At 47.3% G+C, this 12,842-nt stretch overlaps 1 protein-coding gene across 6 annotated transcripts in view; it reads right to left on the reverse strand.

Annotated features, from left to right (window-relative positions):
• Positions 1–755: 755 nt before the first annotated feature.
• LOC144729059 (growth factor receptor-bound protein 10-like) overlaps positions 756–12,842 on the reverse strand; it is an 87,645-nt gene continuing 75,558 nt past the window's right edge. For 5 of the 6 annotated variants that reach the window (XM_078608921.1, XM_078608919.1, XM_078608922.1 and 2 more), the window contains 6 exons: positions 12,042–12,125; positions 9,914–10,030; positions 8,203–8,272; positions 7,544–7,631; positions 7,032–7,184; positions 756–4,975 (listed from right to left, as the gene is read on the reverse strand). In XM_078608921.1, coding sequence (XP_078465047.1) covers positions 4,885–4,975; positions 7,032–7,184; positions 7,544–7,631; positions 8,203–8,272; positions 9,914–10,030; positions 12,042–12,125 — 603 coding nt within the window. In that variant the 3' untranslated portion in view covers positions 756–4,884. The remainder of the gene's footprint in view (positions 4,976–7,031; positions 7,185–7,543; positions 7,632–8,202; positions 8,273–9,913; positions 10,031–12,041; positions 12,126–12,842) is intronic. The other variant, XM_078608920.1, reaches the window with a different exon arrangement.

The following is a 12,842-nucleotide window of genomic DNA, read 5'->3' on the forward strand; positions in this document are numbered from 1 at the left end:
CGGATGCCGAATCTAGCGGCTTCTTGGTGGCCAAAGGGGGCTTTTACGCAGGTCCATTATCCTCATTTATATTAGTTATTAAAAACTACGCTTGCACGCTGACGATGCAAATGTTGAGCGCTTAAAATCACGCAGAGGAAACATTTCACCCTTGGTTAACGCCCGAAACAGCGAGGAGAGCATTGCAACGATCGTAAAACTACAAAACCACACAACACCGATTGCTTTGCAAGCACAACTTCAGGGAGCCGAACGGCAATGCAGCGGACAACGACACCATTTAGTATTTTTCTTTCTTGCTCAAGTTAAATAAATGTTACGTCCCATTGGACCAATCAAGTACACCTGTGCACATGCTACAACGTTGTTGTTGTTGTTCTCTTAGCAGAGCACGAAAGCTCGCCCAAGGAGGACTGACGAACCATCGACCGAAAGCACTGCCACTGGCAAACGCCACCGCAAGCCACTGCTCCACACTGCCTTCTGCTGGAATTAAGTAACAGAGGGCCTCCGAGAATTAGGATTTTCTGCGAAGACTTAAGGCGATCTCAGTTTGCGCCAAATTTCAGATGACATTTATATTTCAAAACGCAGTAAGTCCACATGCGAAGGCTGGTAAAATTAACCAAACTTGTCATACTTCTAATCCAGCGACATTGATGACGTTATAGATTCGGATAGAAAACCATCGCACAACAGCATAGATGGCTACAAACCACAATGGGTTTAAAAAAAACATAAAACCCACGGTGAAATATTTTAAAATCATGTTTATTAAGAAACGTTACAAATTTTACATTGCAAGTTAGCTTAGTCCTTTGATAAAGTGAAGGGCACACTTAATAAAATAAGACTTGCTTTGCCTAAAAATGTACACCATTTCACCGCATCTCATTGAACATATGGGCATAACACAAAGTCAAACAGAGGCAAGATCAACATTTCAAAATCGGCTTACCAACAAAGATCTTTAAAAAAAACATGTTGCACAGCCACGCACGCAATCTTTTTATAATAAACATACAAGGTGTTCTTAGCAGCTTGGGTTCATAAGAATGTCACTGGACCTGGCTTCTGCTGTAGAGCCTCTTAATTCCCTGGGACGTGCGGACGAAAATGGCTTTACTACAGTCTTTTGAAATGGTGCCCCCCTCCTACCTGGTTCAAGGTAACAATGCTCTAAGCACAGGTTGATACAGATATGGGAATATGCATAAGGCCCTGAATGTAAATGGCGCGGTTCCACGGTGGAGTGAAACGCGTACAAGCACTCATTTTGGACCGTGCCATTTAGTTTCATTTGGGGTGAGGTCAGTTTTGTTTTTCTGGAGCCACCTGTCCCGTTCTGAAGGCATGGGCAAAAAAACGAAGCTTAAAAACACAGCAGAAAAGTATCAAATTGAACCCTATTCCACTAAAAATGCAAACTTTCAATTGAACATTTTCAAAAGTAAAAAAAAAACATGTCAGGCCAAAAATTGGCTTCAAGTATTTATAACATTGTTAGTTGCAATATGTATTCATTACGTTACACGAATACCAGAGTTAAAGTGTATATAACAATAACGGCAGAAGCAATTTTATAACGATCGGCAATTAGCAAGACAAACATCACGTGGCGACTGACTGTGCAGCACTCCACCCGAGCCAAGGAGTGCCGCTACCGTGCATCAGGGAAATGGCACTAACAGGCAACACTTGAATCCCACGAGTAAAACGACCTGCAAACTCCACATTGCAAATTACACAAGTCTTGGGATTAAGTCGTCAATGAACGGGGGGGTGGGGTCGGGGAAGAAAATGGGTTACAAAAACGCACTTTTCAAAACTAATCTACGGTTCAAGGAAAATGGTGGGCCGACAAAGTAACGGTGAGAAATTATTTTAAAACAAGTCGACTGCTCGGGTGCTAAAGGTAATAACCATGGAAAGACCAATCTTGACGTGGCGAATGAAAATACAAATATCGCGCATAGCAAAGCACTTGTGTTTTTTTAAGGCCTTCGTGAATTTTTGGACAGAAAGTCGGAGCTGTAGGGTAGCAATGAGCCAGCAAACATCCCAAACAAGAGGCGGTGACAGAACCGACGGCGTGCACATTCCATTTCACCTTGCAATTAACACGTTCAGAGAGATAGGCAATGTCTACCGGGATGGGGGAGGTATCAGATTTCCAAAACCATAGCTTACAATTATTCTACTCGCCGTTGATCGTCGTGGCCTGCGAGAATAATTGATGCAGGAACTTTTCCATGTCAAATCATTTCATGTCGGCAACGTTGTCCAAGTCTTTGTAATTAGAATAGAACAACGGGAGGCAATGTTACCATTAAAAGAGAAGTGTAGAATGTATGGTTATACTCAAGTCGGACTCGAAGGGAGAGACACACCAGGTGCATCTAAAACCTGCCAAAACTGTTCATTTCACAATGTTAAATTATACATTTCTAAAAGGTGGTACTGGAGGATTTTATGGAAAGTGGTGCTTTAAAATGCTGAAGACTGCCAAACATAAAAAAAAAACGTTCATGGCCGGCTTTTAAAACAAGTCTTTAAAAACACGTAGTCACTTAGGTTTAAAATCTTTACTCTTTAGATTATTTTAAAACCCCAAAACCAAAGGCCACGGTTAACGCCGCGTTTCCTTGTCGCTCGTCACCAGTGGACGCCGTTGGGTTACAGGAGTCGGAGGGTTCGACACAAATGGAATGGCCCCCACCACACTCCCTCTCAAAAAGAGGGTGCCCCATCACTGCAGAGGCAGGGTTTTGTTAGAAACCTCACCTTGCACCAGGGAGGCAAGATGGTTTAACGCCGCCAAGACTTTGAAGGGGGGGGGGGGGCAGCTGGGGTTAAAAACGCTGCACGAAAATCTAGACGGGCAGAGGTGGGCAAGTGATGTCACGTGTTGCGTTCTTGCAAACATGTGGCACGAGTGATGGGGGGGGGACTGGTAAGAGGTGTAGAGTAACACAACTAGGAGTTGTCCAGAAGTTACCTAAAAACAAATGCAAGAATTACAAAGAACTTCACTCAACAGCAAGGGTGGTAGTAGTAGTGATGAAGACCTGGGTGGGGGTGCAAGGTTTTCGCTTCAGACTTTGCAGACCTAATTTCCGAGCACTTGTTTTTTTTTTACTGGAACAGGTGCACAGAACAGCATGGGCCAATCTGGAGCTGTTGACAACAATACAAGTGTGCGCCGAATGGAAAAGTGTGAAAAAAAAGTGTTAACTTTCTTTAAATTATGGCTGGCATTCATATTACTTGGTCAAGTCACATGGGCAATCACCAAATTAAACTCGAGTGTTCACGTCTAAAACACGTTATTTGTATTAATAGGAAGGAAAGCTTATAATGTTAAATAAAGTCCAATAACCTGCTTACATTGCATTATGGAGCTAAGCATAAGTTTAAAAACTTTAACCAAAAGAAACTGATGAAAAAACACTGGCTACGTAAAAATGTAAAGTTACAGAACGTTCTAGCGTCAACATCAAGTGTTTAAAAGCAAAACGAAACTTAATTAATAAACTCTTGTACCTTGAAATTAAATGCTAATTTAACATTAAAATACTCTGCTGGTTAATAAAATAGTTTAAAAAATAGAAAATGTACAACAGTGTGGTGTCCAAAACAGCGGCTCTAATATTGATAAAGGTTTTTCCGGAAGGAAAATATAAACAGAATAAAAAGTTACTTAGCGTATACATAGTCTTACAAAATATAACACAAGACTGGTAACCTTACAGCATCAAATGAGGACGAGAGCCGACTGCTACAGATGAAACCAACTGGTAGACGCCACAGACTCCGCTTGAATTAACACACAACAGCCAAACAGTATGAATGTCCATTGAAGCCTTTTTGGAATTGAAAAAGGTACGAGCTCTAAAAACAAATTGCTCAGAGCAAATTATTGTAATTGTCCACATTTTCAGAGCCTTCAATCTTCGTCGTCTTCCTCCTCATAACAACCACCGTCACCCATGTGCGTCAAATTCTCAAACCACCACCACCACCCGTTGGAGATCTGCTCCACTTTGACATCAAAACCGTGGACAGGAACAATTTTGCGTCGTCGTCACGGCGACCACGCATCGTCGCCATGATGGGCGGCACATTTGGAAAGTTCCTGGGACGCACGGTCATTCCCGCACGACGTGCCGCTAACAATAAAAGTTAAAAACATGTAAATAAGAGACTCACCTGATTGTTTAGTGCACCATCACAACAGTAACAAGGGATCCGAGTGGCAATGCAAACTCACAGTAAAAGCCATCCTTTGGACACTACATTCTGTGCATTTTCGTGCTGAAAAAAACGTCAGTTTCCTCTATTTTTCTCTTAAATTCTCACGTGAAAGTTTTTTCCTCCTCATCCTCTTTTTGCTTGTTCTATTGCAAAGGCAATAGCGTCGTGCGGCGCCCCTAACGGGAAGGATGGAGGGAGAGGGGGGTGGTGGGACCACATCCGTGTCGAATTTACCCAAACGGCCAGCAGTACCCCCCCCCTCTTCCAGGCACAAATCCCCATCCGCCGCTCAAAAAAAAAAAGCCCCACACGTCTCAAACGTTCACAAGTCCATCAAGTAGCAGCCACCACTCGAGATTTCGCTTCTTTAAAAAATATGGTGTTTGACGATCCTTCAAAAAACGCACTCTTGGAATTAACGGCTCTCCCAAATTTGGATCACGAGAGAAGAGGACTTTGACTGCGGTCCGTCACTCCCCACCCTGAGGTCCCAGAAAACGTCGAGGAACGTTTATTTATTTTCTTCTCTTCCCCCGTCCGGGGCGAGGTCCGAGGCACGCCCGTCGCGACGTCATCACAGGGCGACGCGGGTGCAGCAGTGGCGCAGGCGGAAAGGCAGAACGCCGCGGTTCAGCTGATAGAACTCCACCAGGCTGCACAGGTCGGAGAACTTTGTTTGGCCCTCGTCCAGCGAGTAGAAACCCTGCCCGTCATCCTCCACCTGGTCCAGGAAACAACAACATCGCACAAGGATTCGTAAGATTCTGGTATTGGACGCCAATGTTACACTAACAAGGCTTACGCACAAGAAGGCACCGCGTGTTTGACGGACGTCGTCTGCAGTAGCGGGGCGGGCGTTGATAACAATTTGTGTTTGTTTCCACCCAATGTGTGTGTGTGTGTGTGTTCACGTGTTAGTTAATTTATCCTCAATTTAGCCAGGCCAGCCTCCAAGACTGTCAGGGTCCTACCCAGGTTTGGCAGTAGAGGGCGACGTTGCTGCTGTCAGTGCGATTCCAAGAGTCATTGGAGGATTTTTTTTTCAGCATTGGGGATGTTTAGCCAATACCAGTTAGTTATTTGTATTGCACTGGTAGAAACACAGGGAAACCCAGGAGGGGACGCCTTTGCAGAACAAGGGGAGAACATTCAAACCTCACAATAAAAAGGTGCCGTGTTCAGACTCGAACCGAGGAACTTTTTGCTGCGGAGGCACGAGTCTCACTACGATGCCTCCATGCCACCCAAAATTTGCAGCATGATGCCGGCACATTTAGCCACACAGCCTTTAACCAACATCGTCACAGGGATCTTTAACATCTGCCGAAGCAAGCTGAACTCTATTGAGAGTTACATCCGCAGCATTAAACGCAGCGTCGTCGTGCGGCATCACACAGCAGTCACCAACAAGGCACATGACCACCCAACCCACACAGTTACCACCCACACAACGTAACGTTACCACCCACACAACGTAACGTTACCACCCACACAACGTAACGTTACCACCCACACAACGTAACGTTACCACCCACACAACGTAACGTTACCACCCACACAACGTAACGTTACCACCCACACAACGTAACGTTACCACCCACACAACGTAACGTAACGTTACCACCCACACAACGTAACGTAACGTTACCACCCACACAACGTAACGTAACGTTACCACCCACACAACGTAACGTAACGTTACCACCCACACAACGTAACGTAACGTTACCACCCACACAACGTAACGTAACGTTACCACCCACACAACGTAACGTAACGTTACCACCCACACAACGTAACGTAACGTTACCACCCACACAACGTAACGTAACGTTACCACCCACACAACGTAACGTAACGTTACCACCCACACAACGTAACGTAACGTTACCACCCACACAACGTAACGTAACGTTACCACCCACACAACGTAACGTAACGTTACCACCCACACAACGTAACGTAACGTTACCACCCACACAACGTAACGTAACGTTACCACCCACACAACGTAACGTTACCACCCACACAACGTAACGTTACCACCCACACAACGTAACGTTACCACCCACACAACGTAACGTAACGTTACCACCCACACAACGTTACGTTACCACCCACACAACGTAACGTAACGTTACCACCCACACAACGTTACGTTACCACCCACACAACGTAACGTAACGTTACCACCCACAACGTTACGTAACGTTACCACCCACACAGCGAATACGGCAGCAGGCCTCGTCGCGACATTTCCAGACAACTCACGTCACACCAAGTGGGGCCTCAAATTCATTCCATTCGTGCACAATACGCCTCAGAACACCCACAGTATACGAGCACCAGAGTCATTTAGAGAATCTTTAAAATAATCTCCCACTGCGGTACTCGTCATTCCAGTGCAGCGACGGTGCAGACGTTTGGCTGCTGCGATAGGAACCTGGTAAACCACAGTTCTATTCCAAGCCACTAGCGGAGATTGCTAAACCAGTCGTGGGCCCCTCATCCCACCCCCCCTGTCCTTAACCCAAACTGGACGGTGTGATAGAAAACAATGTTTGGAACGCAGTTACAGATTGAAAAACTTATAAGACAGAAAACAAATTTGTTCCACAACACAGCTCTCAAGGAGATCCTCTTACCCCAAACATCAACTGATAAAATATCCCCAAGGCCGTTTGTCAAGACGAGTGGCGATTATATTGATGCTGGTGCACCCACGGCAAAACGCAGCGCAATTTATTTGGTTCTAGAGCAAAGATGGTTTGGTTTACCGGACGTGGTGCCAAAAACGGCGATCTACAACCACCCCACGGTAGAGCGTCTCCCTCACCGGCAGAATCTGGAAATGCCGGACCTTCTGGTTGTGGCACAGAGACAGCACGAAGGCCTTGGCGTGGCTGTGGCAATCGCGCACCAGGAACACCCTGTGCAGACGCACGCACGGAGACAAACCCAGGCACGGATGTTGCACATTGAGAACACAAATCAAAGTTAATGTTGGCCGAGGTGCAATGGGGCCAGGAGGAAGTTTAAAGACAGAGGGTGGGGGGGGGGTAAAAACATCCAAATTGTGAGAGGTGGCCTCCCGTTGAAGGGAGGCATTGACGGGAAATGGCAGAGGTAGGCAGGGGTCAAAGTTAGATTCAGGGTGTGTCGTCTAGCAGTACCTTAAATTAGAGCTCAATTAAGCAAAACTAATTTGAATATGATCACATGCAGAAGGAACAGATTGGAGGATCGATTCGACGTCTGGGGGCTGTGCATCGCTGCCGTTTGCACTCACCCATCCACAAGCCCCTGCTCCGTGATTATCTTCTGAGCCTCTTCCCTGGAAATGTGGCCATAGAACCATGGCTGTGTCCAGTGGATCACTGGGCAACGCACGAGGAGCGGCAGCAAAAAAAAAACAACACAATCAGAACGCATAGCAACGCACACAAACCGCACACGCACTTCGATACCACGAGACATGTAGAGAAATATACCACACCATTCATGACATGTGCGCAATGATGCCACCACATGCCCAACAGACACTAGTGGGCACCAGGCACGCAACAAATCAAAAGCACAACACCGCACCATGCTAAAAAAACACGCGTCCACAAAAATATTCGCACCGCCGCACGCGGATCACGTGACTTTAGGACCCAGGGCTTTAAACCATGTAGGTTGAGCGAGCGACCAAAACAGACTGCCCTGGGGAACTCCACGAGCAGATGCAACCCTGCCACCATAAACAAAGTGCAGATGCCCCATATAGCCTTAAAGCCTTTTGGGACAAATGCTGGTAGTTAGAGCACCTATGAAGACCCCGACATCACACAAACGACAGATTGACACCAGGGGCCATTGCCCGAGCAGCAAGTTTGACGACCGAGACACGATGAGTGGGAGGCGCACCGAGTAGAGGAGCGCTGAACGCGTCGCTCTGGAACTCACTTGTGCTCAGCGTGGGGGTCTGTCCGGGACTGCCGCTTCCCAGGACGTTGAGTCGGTTGCAACCGCGTTTCTGTTGAAGTTAAAAGCGCGCGTCAAGTGAAGGCAGTTGCCCATCAAAGCACAGTAATCCATCAGTAAAACACGGATTTAGACCCCAACCTTCGGCTCATGAATGGGGTTGGCGTGGGCACAGCTCTGCTGATACCACCTTTAAGCGACAGTGGTAGCCAAGGCAGGGAAAATCAAATTCAGAACACCAGATTCGGTGCACCACCCCACACTGGTAGGAATTTAAGTGCACAAAATAATTTGAACAAGAAGCACACCGACAACGCCACGGGCGTTGTGGACGAGCATCATTGGGTTTCAGGAGTCGCCGTTGACGTGACACACGAGGAAGGGTGCTGCGGGTGGCGTTCATGCAGCAAGGGAGTGCAGGCAGGCAGCAGAGGGAGCACCACGACAACGTGAAGTGGCTCCGAGAGAAAGCGCCAGCCATTTGCTCATTGAACCAAAGGTGGTCACTGGAGCAAAACCACTGGACAAGCACAGACGACCCACCCCCTACTGAACATCGGATTTCTCTAGGATAAATTAAAAGATTGAGATTGTTGTATTTGTACCCAGTTATCAAACGTCCAAGCAGGGGTGGGGGCGGCAAAGTGACCACGAGTCCACACGAGGCGCTCGCACGCGTTCAGCGATAAAAAACACAGCCATAGTTAAAAAGCTCTTCGACGAGCCAGAACTCCTGACCACCATCTTTCACGCACGCTAAAATAAATGTACGTCCCCCATTCTTCAAAGTTAATCTTTACCCAGAATTTCACGCAAGTTTATTTTTCGTGTCTCAATCTGTGGCCAACACACCCCCAAGTGCTTCAGCAAAGCAACCCAAAGGGCAAGTTGGCATGTTCATGTGAACGGTGAGGGAAGCAGGTAGGGAAATGGCGACTGGGAGTACACGCATCTAGAGCCGAGGTCCACTCGGCTCTAGATGCGTAATCAGTCACGCAACCAAATCGCCAAGCAGATGGAACGAACGGTAGAGGTCGTCGTTCCTCTTGTAAGCAACAGCAGCTGCATGCAAGCAAGTGCTCAGGCGGTGTGGACCCCACTTCGCCAAAATAAAGCATTACCAATAAGCGGCTTAAGGTCGTGCACTTTGCGATGATTTGGCCAACCAATGTTAATTTGGATAAAATGCCATTTTGTGGGCACAATGCACAGAAATCCAGATACAGGTCAAGCAACACACTCGCTGTACAGCCAGATCAGTCTGGCAAATGGAGAAACGAACCTCGACACAACAGGGTCACACTTTCCAAATACTGGCTTGGTTTCTGCCGCCAATGATTAAAATATGTTCGTCAAGTCGAAATAATTCATGGTCTCTGGCCATCACTCAAATTCCAGCGCTAATAAAATGACAAATATCACTTCTGTTCTCCTGTGGACAATCTCACAGCAGCGTATAGTGTCGTGCAACCCCCTGGTATTGTGCAAGGGATAACAGGGAAATTCAATACATCGTTTTTTAGGACAAGTCAATTTGGTAAACTATTTCTTTGCCGAGCATTCTGGGGTCAGACAGAATGCTGCGCTCCGAGATTTCTGAATGGATTAGTCTCTCGTCACCCTACTCAAAGTGACAAACTTGACGGGGAGGGAGTCATGAATTAAAGAGTCCTGTGCACCCCCCCCCCCCCACCTTCCACAGCAGGGCTTCTTCAGCTGCCACCGTCTGGGCCTCCGCGGGGTTCTCGATGATCCGGCCTTTCCGTCCAGAAAAATCCATCGCTACGAGCGAGTTTTCCGAAATGCTCCTCTGTTGTTCACACGCACAAACCACCACAAGATTCCCATTACCGACCGAGATCACGTGACAACGTCAGCCGTGGCTGGGAGTGCGCGTCGGGGGTCGCTGGGCTCGTAGTGCAGCACGCAAACAAACTGTGCCAGAATTCCTCTCTCTCGTTCGACAAATGTTTGGTGGGGGGGGGGGGGGGAAGAATTGAGAAAAAAAAAGACAGCAATGTTATATTGCTACTCTTCGAAATAAGGTTGCACAGAAGTGAAATCCGCCACACTGCACGGCCAGCGATGACGTCCACTACGTGCATGCGCACACACACGGCACGCGCTTGGGGATGCGAACACAGCGGCGCGTCCACGGATGGATACTGCACGATGCTGCCACACCAATGAGGTCCCCAACGCGCACGACTGTCAAGGCGGTCCCGCAACAGACACCTTTACCTTAAAAATACAAAATGGGTGGAACAAAAACCTGTGTTGGAGACTTGCGATGCTGCATTTCTAGCCGTTCAAGGGATTGCAATCTTCTGGGCAAGCGCATTTTCAGATAAATATTTGGCCGATGACTTTAAAGATAGCGCCAAATGTGGCATAACAACGACGGCGAGGTTCAGGCAGGGGTCACGGCTAAACTGGTATCGCTGGGATTCCAAAGCAATCCGCTGTAGCCAGGGTCCAGTGTCAAATCCCCAGGCGGCGCACGCGATTCTAAAGTTAGCGCGTGCGTGCGCGCGCCCGTGGGTCGCACAAGGAAAGGCGAGCACATGTTTGGAATTTAGAGACTCATTAAGTTGGTAGAGCCTTGCGAGAAATCAAACACTAGAATACATTTCTCACAGCCTTGGTTTTTTCTCCCCCCTCCAAATCGGCTGAACGTGCATTAGCCAGTCATTTAAGAGAGGAGTTCATCTTTTTATTTACTCAAGTTTTCCATGGCTTAGTGATGCACGGGATTATTAATAAAAGTGAGCGAGGCTCTTAACCCTTTTTAGATCGTGTGCGTGTAACGTCAACTAAAATACAATATCCTTGGCCGGTACACGTCTTCTGAATAGAAGACCAGAAGACGTACCGAAGATTCCACAGGGCCATGCGGGAGGGCGTGTGGCACAGTTTGGCAACAGTTACCATAGTGCGGTCGTGTCACTAGTTCTCGGCAGCAAGCACAAGGTCTTCAACAGCAACGGCGCTATGCCTCTCACCGTTTGCGTGTTCCGAGATTCAGCGGTTAACAAAACCCATCCCGCAACTTGCAGACGTCTCAAAACGGAAAAAGGGTTTGAGCAGAATTGATTTCTGGCTCACAATGATTTGGCAGAGAATGGGAATAGAAATCCCAGTGAGCAAGGCTCTTCAGGGGCCACTAAAAATAAATATATAAAAAAGTCGCACCAACTTGGCAGTGGCAGCAGGCTAACCGATGTGACGGTCTGCAGAATTTGGGAGGTCGGACAAGATGCAGGTGAAATTTCGATTTAAAGCTTTCGTGACTGCAGGGATTCATCTTCTTGGTTCTTTCGGTAAAGTCACGTAGAAGGGAAGTAATAAAATAATAAAAATAAAACATAATAAAACAATTCTCACGACGTTTCGGCCACAACGCAAGCAGCCGTCCTCAGGCCAAGAATGAGACATTATCAAGAGACATTATTAGCTTGATAATGTCTCATTCTTGGCCTGAGGACGGCTGCTTGCGTTGTGGCCGAAACGTCGTGAGAATTGTTTTATTATGTTTTATTTTTATTATTTTATTACTTCCCTTCTACGTGACTTTACCGAAAGAACCAAGAAGAAGATGCAGGTGGCCAAAAAAAGATGACACCTTGCAGGAGGCCAAGGCGATTTGTTTGAAAACACCGAGCATGCCCGTCAGATGAGCAGATAAAAATGTGATCGTGGTCTATTTTTGTCCACTTGCATGCTTACATAAGATAACAGCAGCGACCACGAGGATGAGGGAGGGTGAGTGGGTGGGTGGAGTGGGTTGAGAAAAATTATGCGCAACATTCTTTGGAATTTACCATGGGCGTGGCGGTAAATTGAGTCAGGTGGTTCCATCTCAGATGATGCGGGGTCCTGTAATTCTGGTACAACTGGATACCGTGCTGAAAACAAACAAAAAAGACAAGTGCACACACACGCGTCACTGTACAGATCTTTGCTCCACCACAAGCCGACGGGGGAGCACGCCATCTCCTCCGGCACTGTGGCGGCAACAAGCTGCGCCGAGAACGACTGTGTGCGAGACTCACCGACACGCATAGGGTCAAAGGTCAAAGTGATTTCCTGCTCAAACGAGCAGAAGCGGTGTTTTCACGAGCCCGTGGGGGGCAATTTGCGTTCCTACGACAGGGGCGAGTCCATCCAGGGGACAACCACTTTTGCCTTTTTTTTTTTAAATTGACCTTGGCAAAGGCTATCGCATTTAAGTGCACAAAATTAATGGATACTTCATGAATATAAACAAGAAAATGTACCCACGTGCACAAACTCTAGCACGCTTTCCCAACCGCTTGTTCTCGGATATTATTGACATAACGACGTTCGCGACGACCGATTCACAACGAGTGTCGAACAGCGCTCGGGCACTGGAGGCGACGTCACGGTGGAGAGGTCGGAGAGTCGAGTGCACGGCGTGACGTCAGCCTGAACCAGCAAGGGGGGGGGGCCTCTTTAAGGGGGTTTGGTTTCTCAAGCCAAGATTTGGGCAATCTTATTCAAGTCGCCAATATTCTCGAGGACAAGTCCTTCTAGCAACCACAAGTGTGCACTAAATTATGTTTTTATTGGATCATCTTTAGGATTATTACCATGACCCCCCC

The sequence above is a fragment of the Lampetra planeri genome, chromosome 31, assembly GCF_965212315.1.
Source record: "Lampetra planeri chromosome 31, kcLamPlan1.2.h2, whole genome shotgun sequence".
NCBI classification, from domain to species: domain Eukaryota; kingdom Metazoa; phylum Chordata; class Hyperoartia; order Petromyzontiformes; family Petromyzontidae; genus Lampetra; species Lampetra planeri.